The sequence below is a fragment of the Ceratotherium simum genome, chromosome 37 (assembly GCF_057802395.1).
Source record: "Ceratotherium simum simum isolate JZ-2026a chromosome 37, ASM5780239v1, whole genome shotgun sequence".
Lineage (NCBI taxonomy): Eukaryota > Metazoa > Chordata > Mammalia > Perissodactyla > Rhinocerotidae > Ceratotherium > Ceratotherium simum.
In genome coordinates, this window is record NC_141936.1 from 10725074 (window position 1) to 10747898 (window position 22825).

At 40.5% G+C, this 22825-nt stretch overlaps 2 protein-coding genes across 7 annotated transcripts in view; one reads left to right on the plus strand and one right to left on the minus strand.

Annotated features, from left to right (window-relative positions):
• The window catches only part of SP140 (SP140 nuclear body protein), a 69058-nt gene extending 55188 nt beyond the window's left edge, over positions 1–13870 (minus strand). The window contains exons 1-3 of the mRNA XM_087424719.1: positions 13370–13870; positions 2721–2898; positions 1604–1772 (exon numbers count right to left, since the gene is read on the minus strand). Coding sequence (XP_087280845.1) covers positions 1604–1772; positions 2721–2897 — 346 coding nt within the window. The 5' untranslated portion in view covers position 2898; positions 13370–13870. The remainder of the gene's footprint in view (positions 1–1603; positions 1773–2720; positions 2899–13369) is intronic.
• Positions 13871–18224: 4354 nt separating this feature from the next.
• The window catches only part of SP110 (SP110 nuclear body protein), a 48417-nt gene continuing 43816 nt past the window's right edge, over positions 18225–22825 (plus strand). For all 6 annotated transcript variants that reach the window (XM_087424720.1, XM_087424721.1, XM_087424723.1 and 3 more), the window contains exons 1-3: positions 18225–18329; positions 20659–20806; positions 22412–22580. In XM_087424720.1, the coding sequence (XP_087280846.1) occupies positions 20660–20806; positions 22412–22580 (316 nt within the window). In that variant the 5' untranslated portion in view covers positions 18225–18329; position 20659. The remainder of the gene's footprint in view (positions 18330–20658; positions 20807–22411; positions 22581–22825) is intronic.

Genomic DNA, 22825 nt, shown 5'->3' on the forward strand with positions numbered 1-22825 from the left:
TAACAGTGACCCAGGGAGGCGGTAACAAGAAAAGTGCAGGAAACCAGCCCAGAGCACCCCGGCTTCAGAGCTGCATTTCAAAGTGACTCAACAAACGTAGATGGAAAAGCAAATCTCATAAGACATGAGAAAAAAACACCCAAGAAATGTAGAAGGATGCCAGCAAAGAAGGACGGATGATGGTGGCACAGCTCCTGAGGGCAATACCCAGTGAGGGCTCACAGCTGTGGGGAAGGAGTGAAGGTAGAGAGGATCTATGGGAACAACAGATGGTTTTCCCATCCCCAAGACAAGTTGACTTCATGCCCAGGCAAAGTCTGCAGGAAGATATGGGGGGGTAGATGCTGTGTGGGTCAGATCTAGAGAACATAAGGGGGGCCCCCTGAGCAAAGGCATCTCAATGAAGCGTTGGGACACCCTCCTATCAGCTTCTTGGCTGTGGACCTCTGACTCTCAGTTCCTGTAGACAGCAGAGTTCAGAAGGCACCAGCAGCGACCTCCTCCGGGGGCAGGTGGGCAGCTGCGCTGGGCCAGACTGTGGGCAGTGCAGCTCCTGGGCAGCGGCAAGACTCAGGTGTGGGTCACCCCAGCTTGGGGAGCCCTGGAAACTAACACATGTGATGGGGGTGCTGAGGCCTGGGGAGGGGGATTCCCACAATCCATGGAGAGGATCAGAGCCCCTGAGATGTGGGAAGTAAAGGTAACTGCCATTCCCTTCATAACCACGGCATGGGGACATCCTGGTTACAAATATAATATTGACTTGAAATTTGTGGCTAGGTATTTGACTTCACTTTTTTCCTTTCTCTGACTTGGATATATCATAGTGTGGAAATGAGATAACCCTTATTTTAATCAAGGTATGGTTTTCACAAATCAATACATCCCATTCTTATACTGACTTCTTTTACTTTTCTCTGCTTAAAAATCATTGATTGCTTCTTTATTTCCCAAATAATAAACTTTAAATTCCTTGGCACAGAGCATTAGACCCTCAAAATCCCCTCCAAATTCCCTCTCCAGAATTAGCTTCCAAACACTCCATCCCACACTATCTTTCAGCCACATCATTCTGCAGTTCCACCATTCCGTTCACACTTTGTAGCTTTCACATGTTGCCCCATCCCCCATTGCACAAGTATGTGCTGGGCTTCTCTTGTGACCTCTCCATTCTTTGTTTGGAGAAGTAATTTGGCACAGGACTGCACTGAATGACAAATTTCCTAATACAAAGAAAATCTTTTCATCTTTGAGCATGTCTGCAAGTATCTGAGAGGGCTTCCTCCTTTCCTACAAAAGGGACAAAATTCACGCCTTCCTCCAAAAAAGTAGAGACTCAAATCCTATGTTTCACAGCACCAAATTCAAGTCCTGGCTGAGCAATCATTTGTGGGATTACGTGGTTAACGTCCGTCCCACCACTATGTGTAAGCTCCATGAGGACACAGGTCATGTGTGTTTTCTTCACCATTGTATTCTCTCTGTGCCTGCCACCAAGTAGTCACTCAAGAAAATAATCATCAAATATGAATGAAGAGGGAATGAATAAGTCAGTGATTGAAATGGACTTGAATCCCCAAAAGTAGTTGAAAGCTATAATTACCATTTTGGAAGCTTCTGCAAATCTCAAGTAAATCAGGATAGGCCCTCAGGTTAACCTTGCTGAACAGTGCATCCAGAACACTCTTGTCAAATGTCTTCTCCAGTTCACTGAGAACATCATACACCACTCTCTCCACTGGGACCAGATTTCTACAGGCTTCTTGAAAATGCTTTAAAATATTGAATAGAGAAGTAGGTAGCTATGGATTTACAGGTTATAGAAGACTCGCGTCGTAGATAGACCATTTGTTCTCTTCTGAAATGTTAGAATGTTACATATATTTCAATTACTTCTTAAATAGCCTCCATCATAAAAATAGACTCTTATTTTGCGAACCTGATTCTCTGACATTGGCGTACACTTGAGAGAGCAACTTTGAAGAAAAAAGTGGGTTCAGAGTTGAATGTTGTGTGGGGGCTTTAAGAGCCCAGACAGGACACTTTAGGAGTGGTCCTGACAGGTAATGAGAGGCCATTTTGTTGACTAGACAATAACCACATTCAGGCCTCCCACCTGAAGGGGTCCAGGAAACCAGGCGACCACCCTCCCCTGCTGTGGACCTGGCCAAAGGGCAAAGAAAATTCACAAAAACAAAGAGAAGGCTTGTCCTCAGTATCCCCAGGAAGACCTACCACTAAACTTTACCTGCATTCCAAAGCTCCAGAAATATCTCAAGAACAAGAAATGATTTGGAGAGAGAGCAGCAAGCATCTGCTTCCAACGTTACCCTAACGTGACACAACCTCTCTGTGAGTTTCAATAATTTCAGGTTCAAGTATGTAAAATAAGAGGGCTTTGTAGTGAAACGTAGCCCCACTCACTTATTTACTTTAATTTTAGTTATTGTTATTATAGTGTATAAATGTACCTAAGATGCTCTGTACCTGTGTAGTGTTCCCATGTCTAATCCCGCCACATCTCCATCTCCATGCCTCTCTACCAACATTTACCACAGAAGAAGGAATGTCTTCTGTGATGCCACTTCTCCTGTCAACCCCTAACTTATAGGATGGTGAAGGTCCCCCCTCATAGAAGCCCTTTAGCCTGTTTGTGGCATCCTGAGTTTGGCATAATATAGTGTGGGGATGGTTTTCATGGGGATATTCCCCTCACTTACTTCATACATCTGCTCAGGGATGAAGCCACGGTCCCGGAGGCCCATAAGGAGAGGAAATGGTTTTGTTATTGCACTTGCAATCTCCACCTTATTCTCTTTGAAGAGCCTGAAAATGAGATCATAGAAAAACTGCTCCTCTGAGTTCTGGTCCTCTGGGTTCTGATCCCCTGGGAACATCCTGAGAAACAAAACACATTATGAAAATAGACATGGAGTTTCCAAGAGGCTTGAGGTGGCTGTAAGATTTTAGACATGAAAGATAGTCAATGGAGAGCCAACATGTGTAAAATGGTGTTCTTGTGGAAGGACCAGAGTAAATACAATTTATTTACTTAGAGAATAATCAAGGGTGCAAAAGAAGAAAACACTGAGCGTAAGAAAGACTTGTACATAGAAGAGAAAGAGTTCACCCTGTGCTAATCAAAACTACTATAAAAAGACTTTCATCTGAACCCTCTAGGGAAAATATTGAATTGAAAAACCTTAAAATCTTCATAGGAACTGATATGATACCGCAATGGTTAATTTTATGTGTCAACTTGGAAGGTGTTTTGGGATGAGATTAACATTTAAATTGGTAAGGTTTGAGTAAGCAATTTGCCCTCCATAATGGGGATGGGCCTCCTCCAATCAGCTGAAAGCATCAATAGAAGAAAAAGACCAGCCTCCTCAAGTAAAAAGGAATTCTCTAGCAGACTGCTTTTAGACTGGAACTGTACCATTGGCTCTGCTGGGTCTCCAGCCTGCTGGCCCACACTGCATGTTTTGGACTTGCCAGACTCCACAATCACATGAGCCAATTCCTTATAATCTCTCTCTCTCTCTTATTTACACACACACACACATCCTATAGGTTCTGTTTCTCTGGAGAACCCTGACTAATACAGATTTTTTAAAAAAGTTTACAGACAAAGAAATAAAAAGTCAACTGAGATAATATTACAGAAGCTACCACTGAACTGCAAGTCTTCTCAGTTAATAACAACTAGAAGAAATCTTGAGAAAATGTAAAGGAGATAGACCTCTCCCATCTGTAACTGCAGAGGCAGGAATGGCATTCCACATCATAAAATTACTCAAAGACTCTCCTCTGATAAGGTTTACAGTTAACAATAGTCACAAGAATACGTCTTTTTCTTGCAATATAGAGACTTGCATGAATATTCAAAACTAGGACAGGTTGTTCTGTATCTAACCTGCCTGTGGAAGTGTTGTATACATGGACACCTGTAAGACCCTTGGATTTCAAACATTATGGCCATGGCTGGGAAAAATAATTTTTAAGCTCAAAAAGCTTTGTATTTCTGATTCTTACTTGATAAATTGTTCCCCTTGCTGATAATGTCTTGATAAACTTCTCTATATTTCTAAAAGGTGTAAAGAATTGTAGGGTTTTTTTAATCCCACCATAAGAGGGTCATTGGGACTTCCCATTCTCTAAATATGCATTGGGATAGAATAAAACCCATTTGTTCATTGAATTCCTTAAAAGAAGAAAAAGACTTCTGGTTAAAGATAGCTAATTAAAGACAAGTGTTTTTCTCCTCTCCCACTAGAGAGTCCCCTAAAATGATAGTAAAGGAATTAAAGTCACAATGAGAAAGAGAAGTGGATTAGATGAGAAATTTTACAAAAGTCTGAAAGAGAAGAAGTGGTCAGAGTGCTGACTACTATTGCTGGTGGAGGATGTTCCCAGAGGTCCGAGAAGGGTCCAGTGTGTCTTGCAGGCCCCTGGACAGGTAGTGGAGTTTGGGAGGGAGACACAAGGATGAAAACAGAAGTCTTGTTTGAAAGGCAAAATACAAAACACTCTACTCCCCAACTCGTCTGTGACCCCACCACACAGATCGCCTGCCTCTAGGCAGGAGACTAGAGGTTTCTTCTTAAGAAAAATGTATGACTCAGAAAAAAGACTTTCACTTTCAGGGATTTGGGATTCTCCCAGTAAAGCCCACAGCTCATCTCATTAAATGGAGTTCCAAGCTAGCTTTTCAGTGCCTTGCCCTTAAGTATGAACAAACAATAACAGGCCACAGACATTTGAGGAAACCTACAACAGGAAGGAGTGAAACCAAGATGAGCAGAGAGTAAAAATGACTCCAGCAGAAATAGAAATATTACAGAAGAGCGTTTCTAAAAGACAAATATTGTCATACAGACAGGAGAATATATTGTGCCCAGGATGCCATGAAGAAAAGACCAGAAAATAAGACAGTGAGGCTGGGAATTAAAAAAGATTGCTGAAAATTTTTTTAAAAGGTTAACTAAAATGGTTGTAAAATAAAGGGAAAAAAATTTGCCCAGAACATAGCTGAAAAAAATGCTAACGGAAAAAAATGAAAAGTAAATTTGAAATCCTAAATGTCTAAAATAGTTATGCAAGTCTATAGACTCAGAGGTAGAAGGAAATGACAAAAAATGTACACTCCGTGCAATTATTCATGTGCGAAGGCAAACTGGTTGTGCAAGGGCTCAGAAAATATATTCCATTCATGCAGCCTCTGTGTTGGCCACACCATTTTCAACGTTCAATGTTCTTTACTTCTGCCTCCTTGGTCGCATGGGTATCGCTTTAGCAGAATTCAGAGCCAACACATGGTTAGCCATGCTCACTGTTCCTGTGCTATGGAGGCTGTCATTTCAGATGGCGACTGCTCATCAGCCAGAGACCGAGTCCAGGGTGAAGGTTCCCTAAAGCAGAGGCCAGTGACGCACTGAGATTTTGGAATCATTTGTTCCAATAGGATAATCTACCCCATTCTTACTGACATACTCTCTGGGACAAATTATTTGATGATGTACTACAATAAGAGAATCAAGAAATCAATACCAGCAAAGTTCTGCTATAAAAGCAGTGGAAGGCATCACTAAAACCAGTTAAAATATTGATATCCAGAAATCGTGAATTTTATTTGAAAACAAAAGCACATCTCAAAAATTACTTTAAAACAGTGATTCTCAAAGTGTGGGCCAGGGACATTCGGGACTGTACAAGACCCTTTCAGCTGCCACCAAAGTCAAAGCTGTTTTCATAATGATACTAAGATGTTATTTACTCTTTTTCTCTCTTATCCCCTCACAAGTGTATGGTGGAATTTTCCAGAGAATACATGGCCTATGGTATCACAACAGATTGAATGCAGAAGCAGATAGGAGCATCCAGTCGTCTTCTACTGAACCATCTATTAAAAGAAATTTGCAAAAATGTAAAGCATTCCTAATCTTACTATTTATTTTATTTTGAAAAGCACAGTTGTTTCTCATAAAATGTCATTTATGTTAACAGATAATGAGTTCATTATTATTATTTTTAAATGAATACATAAATATTTTAAGTGTTCAAACTTTAATTTCTAATATGGCAAATATCAATAGATATAACCCATATGAACAAAAGCTAGCTCTTTGGGGTTCTCAATATTTAAGAATATAGATGGATCCTGAAACCAAAATATTTGAGAAGCACTGTTCTAGAAAGAAAGGATAATACTTCATGTAATAGTAAAATTATAATAATTTTAATCTACAACTTCAGATTATATTAAAATTTTTAACAAATTGAATGGGGCAAGAAAAAAACTGAGTTAAATGATTTATTTCAAAGATGATAAACTCAAATGACATGCTTTCACATTTGATGATATCACTTAGAGAAATATATATTAGAGAATTCATTAGAAAACCTAAGGGTAAAAAGTAGAGTCAAAATGATACTATAAATCTCATAAAAGGATAAAAGTATACATTTTTCTTAAACAGAGAAAACGAAGAGGCATAAGATACAAGAAGTGCCAAAAAATTTATAAGCAAGAAGATATATGTCATTTAAAACAGATTAAATTACCATCTTAAAGTACAAATGGTCAAAATAGAATCTAACTACGAAAGACACAACAAAAAGTGACATTAAAAAAAGTGACACATAGGGACAGAGATTGGATTGGTGGTTACCAGAGGGTAAGGGGGGAGGGAGGAGGGTGAAAGGGATAATTTGGTACATGTGTGTGGTGGTGGGTTGTGATGTAATCTATGCAGAAATAGAAGTATAATGATGTACACCTGAAATTTATACAATGTTATAAACCAATGTTACTGCAATAAACAAAAAATTAAAAAATAAATAAATAAATAAATAAAATAAAACGTTAAAAAAAAAAACAAAGCAGATTAGCCCTAACTTTTCTTAATTAAAATAATAATTATAATACTCAGACCATGAAGAAGGCACGTAGCCTTCTCCCCAGAATATGTTAACATATAAAGAAAGACTATGAGATTTAATGAGGTCTATTGTTTGACCCAATTAAATCCTCAGTCTCCTGTATCTCAGCCTCAACTTGGCCTCTGGAGCTCATAAATAGTTACTGGGATCTGCTCATTGACAAGGCCACTGTAGAAAATGGGTTTCTTGCCCTCACTGTATATTATGATTGACAGCATAATCTGCAAGAATGTTGTGGTGTCAGGAATGCCAGGATATATGTGAAATTTCAATATTGCCTACCAGACTTCTCTTAATTATGATAGAGTACCAGGAGTTATCGTTATGGAGATGCAAAATTGTGCAGGATGGAACCAGCTCTTTTTCTTAACATTTAGAATAGAAATGTATCAGAGTGCACTGAAATGTGAGTTAGTTTTTTTTCAGGTGTGTGTGGGGGGCAGGTGTGTACTCACCTGTTAAGTCACAATGTAAAAATCTATATTTTGCTGTGTACTGTAGCCAAAAAAAAAATGGAAAAACACTGCTACATCTGACCTACATCACTCATTCTTAAATTTTATGTGTCACAAAGCTTTTTAAAAAGATAAGTAAAGTCATGAAACTGCTTCTGAGAAAACGTGTATAAAATCAAAATTTTGCATACAATCTCATTTAGTGTCTGGGCCCCACATGAACATCAATAACACAGGCTAACTCTTTCTTTTTGTAATGGAAACTTAGAAAGGTTATTCCCTGTGCATGGAAAAGGTTGAGGAGGTAATGAAACCTCTCTTAAATAGACACACACACACACACTCACCAAACAAAAAACCTAAAAGGAAAAGAATCCTGTAAGTAAAACATAATTCGGAGGGACAATTGTTATTACTTCTATTTTATAGAAGAAAAAATTAATGACTGTACAATGCCTAGAACATAGCAGTTGTTCAATAAATACAGTAAATTAAAAAAAAATGTTAAAAGTCAAAAAATGGGCAAGTTACATTAGACAAATGCAAACAAGATAAAAAGCAAAATTCACAACATCTGCATGTAAAAAGTAAAAGTTAAGACTATTAACAGACAAGTCTTTCAGGGTCATTAAACAACATTTCACTTTCAATTTCTAACTCCTTAAGTATATATTAAAAAAGCAAAGGTATGTGGGTTATAAGTTTTAAAAATTAGCAAAATGTATTAATAACTCTTGGTCTTAAATACACAAGAACATACCAAGTTTGGCCCTAAACTAATCTAAATAAATAATAAAAAGGAGAAATTGAACAGGTTGCATGTTCTGGCTATAAGATAATATTACAATAAAACCAAAATTTTAAAACAAAAAGAAAGTTTAAGAAAAAATCTAAACTCACAGAGATTTTAAAAGTTCACTAGACTTCTGGTTTTAGCACTGATATGCAAAAACCGTAGAAATCATTACTCCCATGCTTACAAAAAAAAGCTGAACAAACTGAAAATCAATGACTTTTCGTGTACCTTTCAGAGAATTGAGGTCACAAGGCAAACTGCCACCCCAAAATTTGGATAGATAGACAAATCTAGAGAATCACAGAGGAGATCAGCTACCTAGAGCAGAAGCCACTTAGAGCCACAGACCAGTAGGAACACTTAAATAGTATGTTTAATGAATTGCTGGAGGCTGAGTGTGGACTAGCATGAGAGTGAGAAACTCCTCGGGACCACAGTCTTAGGATGGCCCCCAATGTTTTATGGGTTTTACCTCCAGAAACCCCACCAGGTACTCATGTTGAGGAGCCAAGAAAAATCCTCTTGGGCTTCTGGCAGAGGGGGAAGAGAAAAGAAAACTTTTGAAACAGCCCAGAGCATTCTCCACAACAAAAACATGCCCTCCGGAGGAAAACACTTTACCCAAGCCTTATCTGACCTACAGGAAGGACAATTACCAAAACCTAGCCCCTTCTAGGCTTCCTGTCTCATCAAAATGTAGGGGAAAGGGGAAATAGCTAAGACACCATCCAGGGACACAGTTCCACTACAAGATTGAGATTTAATCATAAGATTAAAGAATGCTTTCCCTCCCCAACACCTTACCACTACACCAACAGGGCTCCACTATAATAACTGTGGATCACAGCTGAAAGAGCCACAAGACTCTATTTAAGGAGATATTAGGGAAATCCAAAGAAGATACGGAAGATAAAAACAAGAACACTAGAGTAATTTGAAGCCTCTGCCACCTACAGCTAGACCAAACATTAAACATGGCCCATCCCCTGGCCAGATTAACATAAAACTTAAGATTAAACACTTATATGCATCAGTTCCCATTACCTGATACATTACATCTGGTTTTCAAAAAAATTACAAGGCATGTCAAAAGACAAGAAAAAACACAGTCTGAAGAGACAAAGCAATCATCAAAACCAGACTCAGATATGACAGGTTTTTGAATTATCAGACAGGAATTTAAAATAACTATGACTAATTAATGTGTTAAGGGCTCTAATGGAAAAAGCAGACAACATGCAAGAACAGATGGCTAAGTAAGCAAAAAGATGGAAACCCAAAGAAATAAATGAAAAAAGAAATGCTAGAAATCAAAAACACTACAACAGAAGTGAAGAATGCCTTTGATGGGCTCATCAGTAGATTGGACATGGCCAAGGAAAGACTCAGTGAGTTGAAAATATGTCAATAAAACTTCTCAAATTAAAATGCAAAGAGAAAAATTATAATGAGAAAAAAAACACAATACAACACCATATCCAAGAATGCTGGAACAATCTCAAGAAGTGAAATAGATGTGTAAGTGGAATACCAGAAGGAGAAGAAAGACAAAAGAGAACAGAGGAAATATTTGAAGTAGTAATGGCCAAAAATTTTCCAAAATTAATAACAGACAACAAATCACAGATTCAGGAACCTCAGCAAATGCCAAACTGGATAAATACCAGATAATCTACACCAAGTCATTTCATATTCGAACTGCAGAAAACCAAAGACAAACAGAAAACATTAACAGAAGCCAGGGGTGGGGGCGGAGACCTTATCTATGGAAGAACAAGGATAAAAATTACATCAGATTTCTCATCAGAAACCATGCAAGTAAAGAAAGTGGATAGAAATATTTAAAGTGATTGGAAAAACATGCTAATCTAGACTTTCATAGCCTTTGAAATTAACCTTCAAAGTGAAGGAGAAATAAAGATTTTCTCAAACAGACAAAAATGAAGTAATTCATTGCCAGAAGACTTACCCCGAAAGAAATGTTAAAAGAAATTCTTCAGGCAGAAGGAAAATTGTATCGGTCAGAAACTCAGATCTACATAAAGAAAGGAAGAGCATCTGAGAAGGAATAAATGTTGGTACCTTAATTTTTAAAAAGATTTTCTATCCTAAATTGATCTAAGAGATAGCTGTTTGTTCAAAGTAATAATAGTAACTATGTGATTATAGCATATGGATAAGCAAAATGGCTGACAGCAGTGTTAAAAAGGACAGAGGGGAGGAATTTGTTACATTCTGTTATAAGATGCATGCACTAATCACAAAACAGTATACTGTAATTTAAAGTGGATATGCCTAGTTGTAAATACATATTGCAAACTCTAGGGGAACCAATAAAAATGTTTTAAAAGAAGTATAATTGATATGCTAAGAGAGACAAGAAAACAGAATTATAAAATGCTCAATTAAAACCGAAAAAGGCAGAAAAAGAAGGGAAAAAATAGAAACAAAGACATGTAAAATGAATAGAAAACAGTTACAAACATGGTAGATATTAATCCAACTACATGAATTATCACTTTAAATTTGAATGGTCTAAATACTTTGATTAAAAGACAGAGATTGACAGAATAAAAAAAAACACTCAACTATATGTTGTCTATAACAAAGCCACTTTAAATATAAAAACACAGGTAGGTTAAAAGTGGAGGGATGGAGGAATGCCAACATTAATCAAAGGAAAGCTATAGAAGCTATATTAATTTCAGACAGAGCAGACTTCAGAACAAGGATAATTGTCAGAGACAAAGAATATATAAATATATATTCTTATATAATGATAAAGAGGTCGATTCTCCAAGAAGATAAGGCAATCCTTAATACGTGTGCAACTAATAAAGTAGCATCAAAGTACATGAGACAAAAATCAATAGAACTACAGGGAGAAATAGATCTACTACTATTGTTAGAAACTTCAATACTCTTAGTAATTGACAGATTGAACAGGCAGAAAGTCAGCCAGAACGTATTTGACCTGAAGAGCACCATCAATCAATTTGCTCTAATTGACATTTATAGAATATTCCATTCAACAACAACAAAATAACATACCCCTCAGGCTCACATGGAATATTGACCAAAATATACACATTCTGGGCTATAAAACACACCCTAACAAATTTAAAATGATAAAAATCATTTTAAAAATATGTTCTCAGACCACAATGGCATTAAAGTAGAAATAACAGAAAGATAGCTAGAAAGTCCCTAAATACTTGGAGATTAAAAAACATACATCTAGGGGCCGGCCCCGTGGTGTAGCGGTTAAGTGGGTGTGCTCCACTGCTGGCGGCCCGGGTTCAGATCCCAGGAGCTCACCGATGTACCACTTGTCAAGCCACGCTGTGGCGGCATCCCATATAAAGTGGAGGAAGATGGGCACAGATGTTAGCCCAGGGCCAGTCTTCCTCAGCAAAAAAAACGAGGATTGGCATGGATGTTAGCTCAGGGCTGATCTTCCTCACACACACACAAAAAAATACATCTAGGATCAAAGAAGTCTCAACAGAAATTTTAAAAATATGTTGACCTAAATGAAAATGAAAACAGCTTATCAAAATTTATGGGATGCAGCAAAAGCAGTGCTTAGAGGGAAATATACAGCATTAAGTGTATATACTAGAAAAGAAGAAAGATCTAAATCAGTGCTCTAAGCTACCACCTGAGGAAACTGGAGGAAACAAAGACATTTAAGCCTAATGCAAGCAGAAGAAAAGAAATCATAAAACTTAGAATAGAAATCAGTAAAATGAAAAATATTAGAGAAAATCAATAAAACTAAAAGATTTTTTAAAAAAAATCAATAAAATTGATAAACTTCTAGCCAAGCTAACAATAAAAAAAAAGAGAGAGAGAGAGAAAACAGAAATTACTAGTATCAGAAATGAAAAAGGGGTCATCACTGTTAATCTCCTGGACATTAAAAGGATAATAAAGAAATAATACTATGGACAACACTATGCCTACAAATTTGATAAAAGATAAAATGGACAAATTCCTTAAAAGATATAAACTACCAAAACTCACACAAGAAGAGATAGATCATCTGAATAGGCATGTATCTATTAAAGGAATTGAATCAATAATTAATAGTGCTCCAAAAAGGAAAGCACCAGGCCCAGATGGTATCACTAGTGAATTCTACCAAACCTTTTCAACTGCGATCTCTTCCAGAAAATAGAAGCAGAGGCAAGGCCCCTTAACTCATTCTATAAGGTCCAGAATTACCCCACCCTCACCTCTCAGTGCCTTCCTTTCCCTGCTTGGAGGCCAAGGGCTGGCCAGACTTTGAGCTTCACTCACGCATCTTGCCAACTCTTGGAGCAGGTAAAGGAGCCGTGGCGGGGATGCACTCTCAGCCGCCAGGAGCAACAGTGCTGGGCGCTGAGGACCCGCCAGGCTGTGCCGCCACTGGTAGCTATGCCGCTGCCTTCTTGGGGCCCCGCCGTCGCTAGAAATAGCCCCCCCTCAGAGTTCAGAGCTCCAGGTTGGAGGAGTTTCTATACACTATTACACTGCCTTAATTTTTACCAACAAAAATGTATTGATGTATTTGTCTCGCACAAAAAGACAATTTTCCTCTTTCTCTAACAAGATGTGTAACACATCCCAGAATAGAAAAAGCAATGCTCACCCCCCACCTGTTTGCATTTGAGTCTGTTGGGCCCCACCCTCTTTCACTTCCTCCTATCAAGTGTTCAGAGGCCCTGAGTCAAACTCTTGCGCTCAGGGCCATATAGATGGCTTCTGAGCAGAACTGGCCCCCCAACCACCCATAAACTCAAAAAAGTTTGACAACAGTCAGGCATTCGATTTGGATGTTGATTTTTCTAAAAAGACCTTTTTCTGGACAGAGTTGTCTTTTGGGGTGGGGATAGAGGAGGTCTGGGGTTCAGAGGGTATGAGGAATCACCCAACTGTGCAGTGAGGCCTCAAAGAGACCGGGAAGTTCCAACAGCACAGGCCAGTTGCATGAAAATAAGAAGGTGAGGTGAGTCAGGATGACTTTAAGTTCCTCAAAGGGCTAATCCACTGCAATTTTAAAAATCTGATTTCCTCCTTATTCATTTATGTGCAATCTCTTCTATTTGGGAAAGAGGCTGGGTAGACAGAAATAACAAAGGAAGACGCCGACCTTACGAGAAAGGAAGGACAAGGAGAGGAGGCCAGGACTAACCTGCAGTTGAAGTTGCCGCCTCCACCTGCTGTCTTCTACTGCTGGCCCCGCTGGGTCCTGGAGCTGGCCTAGGATCACGCCTGGTTAGACTTGCACTGCCTCTGTGCCTTCCTAGAGCTCTGATGGGAAGGTCTGCCCATGGGTCGCTCCGTCAGGTGCAGCACTCAAAGGGTAAAAGAAAAGTGAAATTGCCAAACAGTGTGACATGCTGCACCAGCACGCTGGTGTTCCTTCTCCCCAATCTCCAAGGCCAACTCAGCCCCAAGGAGGAGGAGCAGGGCCAGCCACAGGCATCCACGGAAGACAGGGGGCCTCTTGTTCATGCAAACAAGAGAGGGCAGGAAAGTCCGCTTCACTCAAACAGATCAAAGTTGTTTTGAGGAAGGTTTGAGGTAGTTTCTGTGGGGAGGAATTATATTGCTGTGAGGTCGTTGTGAGAAGGGAAAGGGAAAGCCAGACGTTTCAGATCTTCTTTCAGGCCAGTGGGCTGGCCAGGCACAGCAGTGAGCCTGGACTAAAAGAGTTAGGTCCTGCGTTCAGACACAGGGCTGGAGAGAGCTGAAATGCTCAGCATTATGAGTGGAGAAGATGTTTTTCAACTTTTTGGACAGCAGCCAGGGCTAACAAAAAACTCGTGCAGGGACTGGCCCCACGGCTGAGTGGTTAAAGATCCATGTGCTCTGCTTTGGCAGCCGGGTTCACAGGTTCGGATCCTGGGCATGGACCTACTCCACTCATCAGCCATGCTGTGGCAGCATCCCACTACAAAATAGAGGAAGATTGGCACAGATGTTAGCTCAGGGACAATCTTCCTCAAGTGACAAAAAAAAAGAGAGGAAGATTGGCAAAAGATGTTACCTCAGGGCGAGTCTTCCTCACTAACAGAAAAAAAAGAAATAAAAACTTAATAAATATTTGTAAAATGACAAAGAAAAGAAAAGAAAAAGCTCTCACAGCTCCTGCATCCCCAGGAAAGTGCCAGGCTTGGGCAAAGAAGCCTGATGTGCAATTCCAAGTTTTCTTGAATACGTGGGCACTTTATGAAAGCAACCCAGAGTGATTAGGAAAAAACTGAGTTTCAACTAGTCGCTGAAATCTCGAGGAGAGCAACAGGCTTCTTACTGGCTGGGGAAAGGTCTGAAACTGAGATTACCTAGACCTTACAGGACAGTGTGATGCTAGCTAACAAGTGCGTCACATTTATGTTTGTACATAATTTTTTCATTTATATCTGGCCTTCATTCTGTAAAGGATTTGAAGCAACTTAGAAAAACGTACCACATCAGCATTAAGTTGAAAGATAAAGAAATGGGGGCAAAGTGCAAATAAAATAAATTATCAAAACCAGAGGACTGGAAATCCGGGCAGGAGAATGGGTCAAAGACAGAGGCGAAAGGGAGGCAAAGTATCTGTAGGATCCAGGGCCTCAGTCAGGGCAGTGAGCCAAAGCAGGTGAGGACTGGGAAGCCAGGAGCAAAGCAGTATGTTTCCAAAGTATGTTGCACTGAATTTGCTTCTTCTGGCTCATTAGAGATGTGCTAGAAAATTTGCACAAATATGTTTGCAAAATATAGAAGGCAAGAGATTTCTACCCCTCACCCACTTCTGCTCTTTCTTTCCCCCAAAGAAGTGAACACCAGTCTGGCTGGGGCTGATTCCAGATTCCAGGACACTGATGAGGACATCGTTACCAGTGGGCAGGGTCTGTGTGCCCACCAAGTGTTGCACACACGTGGGACTGGCTGCCTCTCTTTCTCTCTCCCTCACTTCATAAGCTGAGCCTTTGTTGGGCACGGCTGCCCTCTGCTCTTGGCCTCCATGGGGGAACAGTGGCCCAGACAAGGCTTGGCACAGACTATACCAGCCCCCTCTCTCCTCCCTCTGTCCTTTGGCAGCAGGCCGACCCAGGCCGCCGCTGAGCTGGCACTGACATAAATGTGTCAGATTCTTTTGCTTATAAGCGAAAGTGTTTGCTTTCCTTCAGCTGACTAGTGGTAGCACTGGGACTTAAGGGGTATTCCTGACAAGTTTGCAATATCGTGCATTAACCCCAATAACAACCGGCTGGAATTTTAGCTTCTATTTCCCACTGTCTTTTTTTTCTCTATGTTCACTAGAGATCAGTCTCTCTGGGATAAGGGACGTCTGCATCAGGACCATCTATGACTACCAAATGGTGCCTGATTCCCAGTGCAGGGGCAGAGCAGTCTTCTTTTTGTTTTATACGACCTTTGGGGTAAAGAGATTCTGGCCTGCTTCCTTACTCTGTTCTCCACCCAGATTTAGGCCAAGTAGGTGATAATATCTGAAGGCCAGTTGATGCTTTCTTTCTACCTGAAAGATTTCTTTCTATTTTGCTAAGTGTGCTAAGATCTGACACTTGGAATCAGGAGTGAATTACAGAGTCTTGATCACAGTCCAGTGCTATAAGTTAATTTGCTATCTTGCCCCTGCTTGCCAAAGTCTGCCTAACTCCCATCTTGGAACAATTAATGGGATGTTCACTACTTTTATGTCCAATTAGGTCAGATAACCAATCCCAGATTGATCACATTTCCGCGAAGATCCATTGTCTACAATTTGCTCTGATACCAATTTTTTAATCAGTTGGGGTTTGAGGGTACAAGTAACCAAAACTGACTCTGGCTAACCCAGACAGAAAATCAGTTTCTTGGAAGTATATTGGGTAGCTCACAGAATTCACGGGAACGCTGGAGGAGCAGGATAAGAAAACAGGCAATCTGGACAGTAAGATCCCCAACCCAGGTCGTTCCAGGGGCCTCTGGTACACGGTGTGAGGCCACTGATTTGGCAAATGTGTTCTTTCCATTCTGATTAGAAAGGAGGATCAGAAACAGTTTTCATTCTCACATGACAGATAAAAATATTCATTTATAGTTTTGTCTCGGCTTATATTAACTCACCTGCCGTTTGTCATAATATAGTCCAAGAGATCTGGATCACTCGGAAATCCCAAAGAACATCACACTGATGGGTTATGTTGGTGACATCATGGTGATCAGACAGAGGAGGAAGACGTGGCCAGCACACCTGCCAAAGAGGAATAAATTACTGACCTGCAGCAAGAGGGATGGATCTCAAAAGCAATAATGAGCAAAAGAAGCCGTATATCAAAAAGCACATACAGCATGTTTCCATTTACATAAAACTTTAACACAGGCAAAACAACTCTGTAGAAACAGAAAGCAGATCAGCGGTTGCTTGATGCTGGGGTTGGGAGGAGACTATCTGCAAAGGGCACAAGGTAACTTTCTGGGGTGATGGAAATGGTCTATATCTTAATCGTGGTTGTGATTGCATTTGTTGAAACTCATCAAAATGTACACTTAAGATGAATGCATTTTATACCTCAATAAAATTGAACTAAAAAAGAATTATCCATAATTTTAGTCTCTCTGTATGTCACCTGTGTATGAAATAAAAGCTGAGGTTTTCCCATTATTACTGTATTCTCAAGCATGTGTCATTTAGAAGCGTCTTTTATCCTTATTCACGTCTTTTTCTAGTTTAACGATTTTTCTCCAATCGGACATTATATTCCCTCTTCTGCTTTCTTTTCCGGTTTTTTGCGGGGGTTTGCATTTTCCTAGGATATCTCTGGGCAGGTCTAAAGGAGGAGATTCTTGCATCCAGCTCCTAGGATCGATGATGGGGTTTTCCAGGTTAAGTGGAGGGACTCTGGTCAGTGAAGTGTGACAGTTGCATAAAATAGTCTTAATCCCTCCTAGCACTGACATCCCCTGCATTTTAAGTGCTCTGTGTTACCAAGGCTGAGGCAACACTGCACCCTCTCCTCAGCTGTTAGCACCACATTTCTTCCTGTACCTCCTTTCATTACCATCGTCTTCCTGTGGCTTCCACACCTTTGCCATCCCCGCCGTGGTGACCTGCTGGGGGGGACCTGTTGGTGTGGTGTATGCCTGGGAGGGATATGCTGTGCTCGTGCCTCCAGAGGAAGCATGGAAGGCTTCTTAGACCCTAGAACCTTGTTTCTCATCTTTTTACTGAGTGGTTTATGGGTATCCTGGGTGGGGGAGCCCATGCGTCAAATACACTTGAGAATATTTATTTAAATAAAGTTAAACAGATTTCTATATTTTAGGATTTCTCACAGACCCTACATGCCAATGTACATTAGGAATCTTAAAAAGGGTGTATAAAAGGGGGCATTCCTCATCTCCCCTGGAGTGGCTGTTCTAGAATCTTCTCCTGGCTCTGCCTTAGACCCAGCTTCCACACACTCCCAGCTCCCAGCTGCCTGTGTGGCTCCCAGCCACTTTCTGCCTGAAGGTCTGCTGACCTCTGCATGATTTCACTTTATATTCAGGTTCCTTTTTATTTCAATTTTCTTAGATAACAATTTTATCCTGACAAATTATAGGTATTTCTGAGTTGCCCCAACTCCCCTTTGGTTTCTTGTTTGTTTTTTAAAATTTGATGATTTCTGGTAAATTTATTCAGTTGTGTAACCATCACCATCACCACGACCCAGTTTGGGAATCTATTCAGCACCCCAAAAAATACAGAATGAGAAAAGGGATGCAGAAATAGAGGCGGGTAGGGAAGTAGGCAAATGGTGGATTCCCAGTTCCCGTGGACCTGGGGCTGGACCCCTAGCCTCCTCCCCTCTGTACCCCGCTCCCCAGCTGGGTCCCGATTGGCAGCACACACACCCCAACCCCCAAATGCCCTGGGAACCTTACAAGTGTCCAAAGTTGGAGAGAGACTGCAGCCCTGCCTTCAGCTTCCTGCACGATCTGCTCCAAATACTTTCACTTTTCTTTTCTCAGAAGCCTGGCCCCTACTGCATGTGGCAAAGTATAGACTTCCTGTTTCATCCACCAGCGTCTCCCTGCCCTTCTCCCGCTCTTCCAGGAGCGATCCTGGACCCAGCCCTGAACCTGGAAAGGGGCAGGAGCAGGTGGCTGACAACATCAAGGTGGGTTTTTGTCTCGGCTGCTTTCTTCATTTTTAGTGATTGGGCTTTCACAGTTAACTTCCGGGCAGCAGCTGCAGGGCAGAATTCAACTATTTAAACTGTGAGACTCTCTCTTTGTAAAATAGTGTTTTCCAAAGAGGTAGAGAGGGTATGTGGGATGTAATAGGATCTTGTTAAAAAGAAGGACGGACTTGGGGGGAAGCAGACACACAGTTCAACTCTTTTTTCCCTAAATTCTAGCCTGTTGTTGCAGAAGGAATGAGATCGCTTCTAGCCCCCTCACCTGTGTTCTGTGATCCCACACTCGCTCACTCACTATCCATTGTGCGAGTGACCAGAGGTAGTTGGGAAGCTGGTGGAAAAGAGAAAATAAGGAGAGAACATATCATTTCCTCTCTAGTGTATCATGAACTTTATATATATATATATATTTTTTTTTTTTAAGCACATTCATGACTATTTCCTTGAAATAAATTCCTAGAAGTGGACTTTGGGACTCAAGGGAACATATATTTTAGGGCATTTGACACTGGTTACTAAATTAGCCTCCAGAACGTTTGGACATGTTTAGATTTCCGCCAAGAGCCTCTGCAATTATTGCTATTATTTTGTATCTTGGCCAACTTGATAGGCAAATATGTTATCAAACTGTCCTCATTTGCACTGTTCTGAGTACTAGTGAGTTCCCTTGGTTTTTTGATATATTTGTTGTGCCTTTGACTTAACTGCCTGTTTATATCTTTTGCTTTTTTTATGCCTGGATGTTTGCCTTTTGCTTATTCATTTTTAAGGCTGCTTTACACAATAAAAACCTGAACACTTGCATATGGCATGCAGTGTCACGCACTAGTGAGAAATGGGGCCTTAGTCAGCCGAGCTCTGCTTTGCCACTGAATACCTTGGGCTAGTTACTTAACCTCTCTGTGCCTTATTTTCATCTTTGGGAATCATAACAGATGAAGAATGAGAAACCTGGTGAACATTCTGTTCTGAATGCTGTTGTATAATTAATCTTTCTGAATGGGACCCCAGAGCCCCTCTTTCTTCTTAGCATGTGTCCATTCTGGCTTTCTCTGGCTCTGTGCTGATCTTTGCAATATCCTTCCCCTGTCCTTATCATGGATGTTCGATTTCTCTTCCATCTGTTCTCTATCTTCCAGGATTTCTTCACAACTATAGACCCCCTATGGCATCTTTTCTTGTTTTCTAATACTGTTGTGGATTATTCTTTTTTTACAATGTATATTTTTTCTGTCAAACTTAAAGGATTTGGGAATGACAACAGAGACTGGGTGTTCAATCTGCCACTGGGGTTAAATCGCAGGAAATATTCATTAATTACAGTTCAATTTTCTCTTGGACACAAAATGAAATTGGAAAAGCACGATCCATGTTTGTGTTTTTTTTTAAAAAAATCACTAGGTGATTGAATTTTTTGTTAGTATTTCCCTTTTCTGGACAATTTGTCAAGAATGTTATCTGTAAATTTTCTGCCTATCATAACATTGATATTTTCTCATGGCCTATCAATGGTCAATTTTTATAAATGTTGCACGGGCACAGGAAAAGGCATGTGTGTTCTGAGATATAAAATTGATACATAAATCAATTAAGTCACCTTTACTAATCATGTCTTTCATATTCTTCCTGTCTTTAGTTATGTTTGGCCTATTTGTGTGTCAAAGATTTTAGGTGGTTTATTAAAGTTTCTAAATATCATCAGGCTTCCATCTGTCTACCCATTTTTAGACGGTCCCTTTTTCATAAGCGTTGCTAGTGTCTGCCTTAACCTGTAGTCCAGCCAATCTTGTTTAACTCAGTTCAGCATAGCCACAGACCATAGCACTTATGACTGTAAGCCTGGAACCAGAAAGTCAGAATTTGTTCCTCTCTACCACTTTCAAGTTGTGCAACTTAGGGTGAGTTATTAAACCTCTCTCTGTCTCAGTGTCCTTGACAATATAAATAAGAACAATCATAGTAACCATCTTGCAAAGGTTTTGTGAAGATCAAACAAGTTACTACATGTGAAACCTTTAGAACAAAGTCGGGCACACAGGAAGCACTCAATAAATAGCTCTTTTTAATATCTGCCTTATGTTTACCAGCAGCCCCTCTGGGATTTCAGCATCATAGTGTCAGTAACTTTCAGCCTCCATTGTTGCTGGGCATTGTCATTGCTTCCTATACCCATGAGTCTTTGAGGCAGATGTTGCTTTGCAGACTGCTAAGGCACGCCTTTGGGACCAGAATGCTTGTCTGTGGATGAGTAGCTCCCCAAGCTCCTCAGAGTCTTTGCTTCTTTTTTCTTCTCATGCCTCTTCCATAGGATGTTCACCATGACCAGAGACTTAGAAGACGCTCTTCTCCAGCACTTCATATGTCAGAAGCTGGAGATTTCCTATGCCATATACAAGCCATTTCCCTTCTTCGAAGCCCTCCGAGACAGCTCCTTCATCACCGAGAGAATGTACAGGGTGAGTCATGTTGATCGTTTTCCCATAGCAGCCCAGCTCTCATCAAGAATGACCAGTTATTGAAGTCTCAACTCACAAACCCCAGGACTTTTAGAGTTTGGAAGTCCCAGCCCCAAATGTTCATTATCAGGGAAAGAGGATGTCATAGGAGGACCTCAAACCAGGTGGTTTAAAACAAAGAAATGTATTCCCTCACAGTTCTGGAGGCCAAAAGTCCAAAATCAAGACATTGGCAGGGTTGATTACTTCTTGAGACTCTGAGGGAGAATCCATTCCCTGACTTTCTCACACCTCTTTGTCGTGCTGGCAATCCTTGGTATCCTTGGCTTATAGGAACATCACTTCAATCGCTGTTTCCATCTCTACATTGCCTTCTCCTTTTTCTGTTTTCTCCCTTTCTTTTCTAAGGACACTAGTCTTTGTGATTTAGGGCCCACCCTAATCCAGGATGATCTCATCTCAAGATCTTTGACCTAGTTACATCTGCAAAGACCCCTTTTCCAAATAAGTTCACGTTCACAGGTTTCAAGTGAATATATCTTTGCGGGGGTTGAGGGGCACCACTCAACCCACTGAGGGTACCATCTCAATTCCTAAGAGCTTGTCGCCGACAGTCCATTCCGATGTGAAGCAAGGGAGGCACTGGGAGATATGGCTACATGGACAAAAATAGTACTCTTTTCCTATAACTTTGGATTTTTTAAGCATTTCCTGAGTCCCCCGCCCAGGGAAGGGCCAGCAGTGGTAGAACCATCTTCCCCGAGTCTTGGTCTGGTTGTCTGTAACCCATCTTCAGATCACAGCCCAGATCATCCTCAGAGAGGCCTCCTTGACCCACTTATGTAACTAAGACCCCCTCATATTCTTTCGCATAGTAATCTATGCTTTCCTTTCATAACACTTCTCTCAGTGGTAGTTGAGTATTTATTATTTAATGCCCACCTTCTCCACCTGACAGTGCCCCTCCCCAATATGGGTAGCACCATGTTGATCTTATCTATTGCTGTGTATGCAAGGAGTAGCTCAATGAGCCTTGTAGTTGCTCAGTAAGTATTTTGCAATCAATTCTCTCCTACCATGTTTCTCCTTTTGGCCAACTTCTCATCAAGAGGAGGTCTTGGGATGATTTTCTTGTGGCTGGAACCCATTCAGGCCATCTCAAGTCCAACAGAGAGAGAAAGAGAGCAGAGGCTAACAAGCAATCACCAAAATTGCCACTTGCGACCAACCATTAGGTCCATTGCTAAAGAGTCCTGCCCAGGACTTAGAGAATTAATTACACAGTAGCCTTTGACTTCGTTTTCCTGCCTTAAAATTTCTCTCTTCCCTCAATGTACCTGAAATAGGGTTTACAAAACAGACATTTTAAAGAAGGCTAAATTATTTATTCCTATGACTAACCACCCAAATATATGTGAAGTTCCAAAAGCAAATGTGTGGAGCTGTGACTTCTCTACATTAGAGAATTTCACTATACATTTTATGTTAAATTCCTTCTTAAAAGAGCAAAATAGCTTTCTTATGACTTAGAAAACCACAAATGTGTAATAAACTTCCATTCCATTATATAATCATTTACAATAATCCTTCTTTCCATTTTTCAAGGAATCCCTGGAAGCCTGTAGCAATCTGGTTCCTGTATCCAGAGTGGCGTACAACATCCTCACCAAACTGGAGACGACGTTTAACCTGTCACTTCTGCAGATGTTGTTCAGCCAAATTAACCTGCGTGAATATCCCAACCTGATGAAGATTCTCAAGAGCTTCAAAAGAGGTATGAGGCTTCTTGAAGAACTTTTGGGCTATAGAGGTATAAGAGAAGTCGCTACGCTAAAAGTTTGAGTTGGTTTTCAGCCAACAGAATATGCACTTTAATTGCCCACTTTCTCTTTGGGAAGATACGGACCATACTCTCACAGGTGCCACAGGAAGAGTAGCCCCTGGCCTCGGTTCTCTAAGATGAATTTCTAGAGGACACGAATGTTTCTGTCTTACCTGTTCTACGAATCTGGGGGAAAC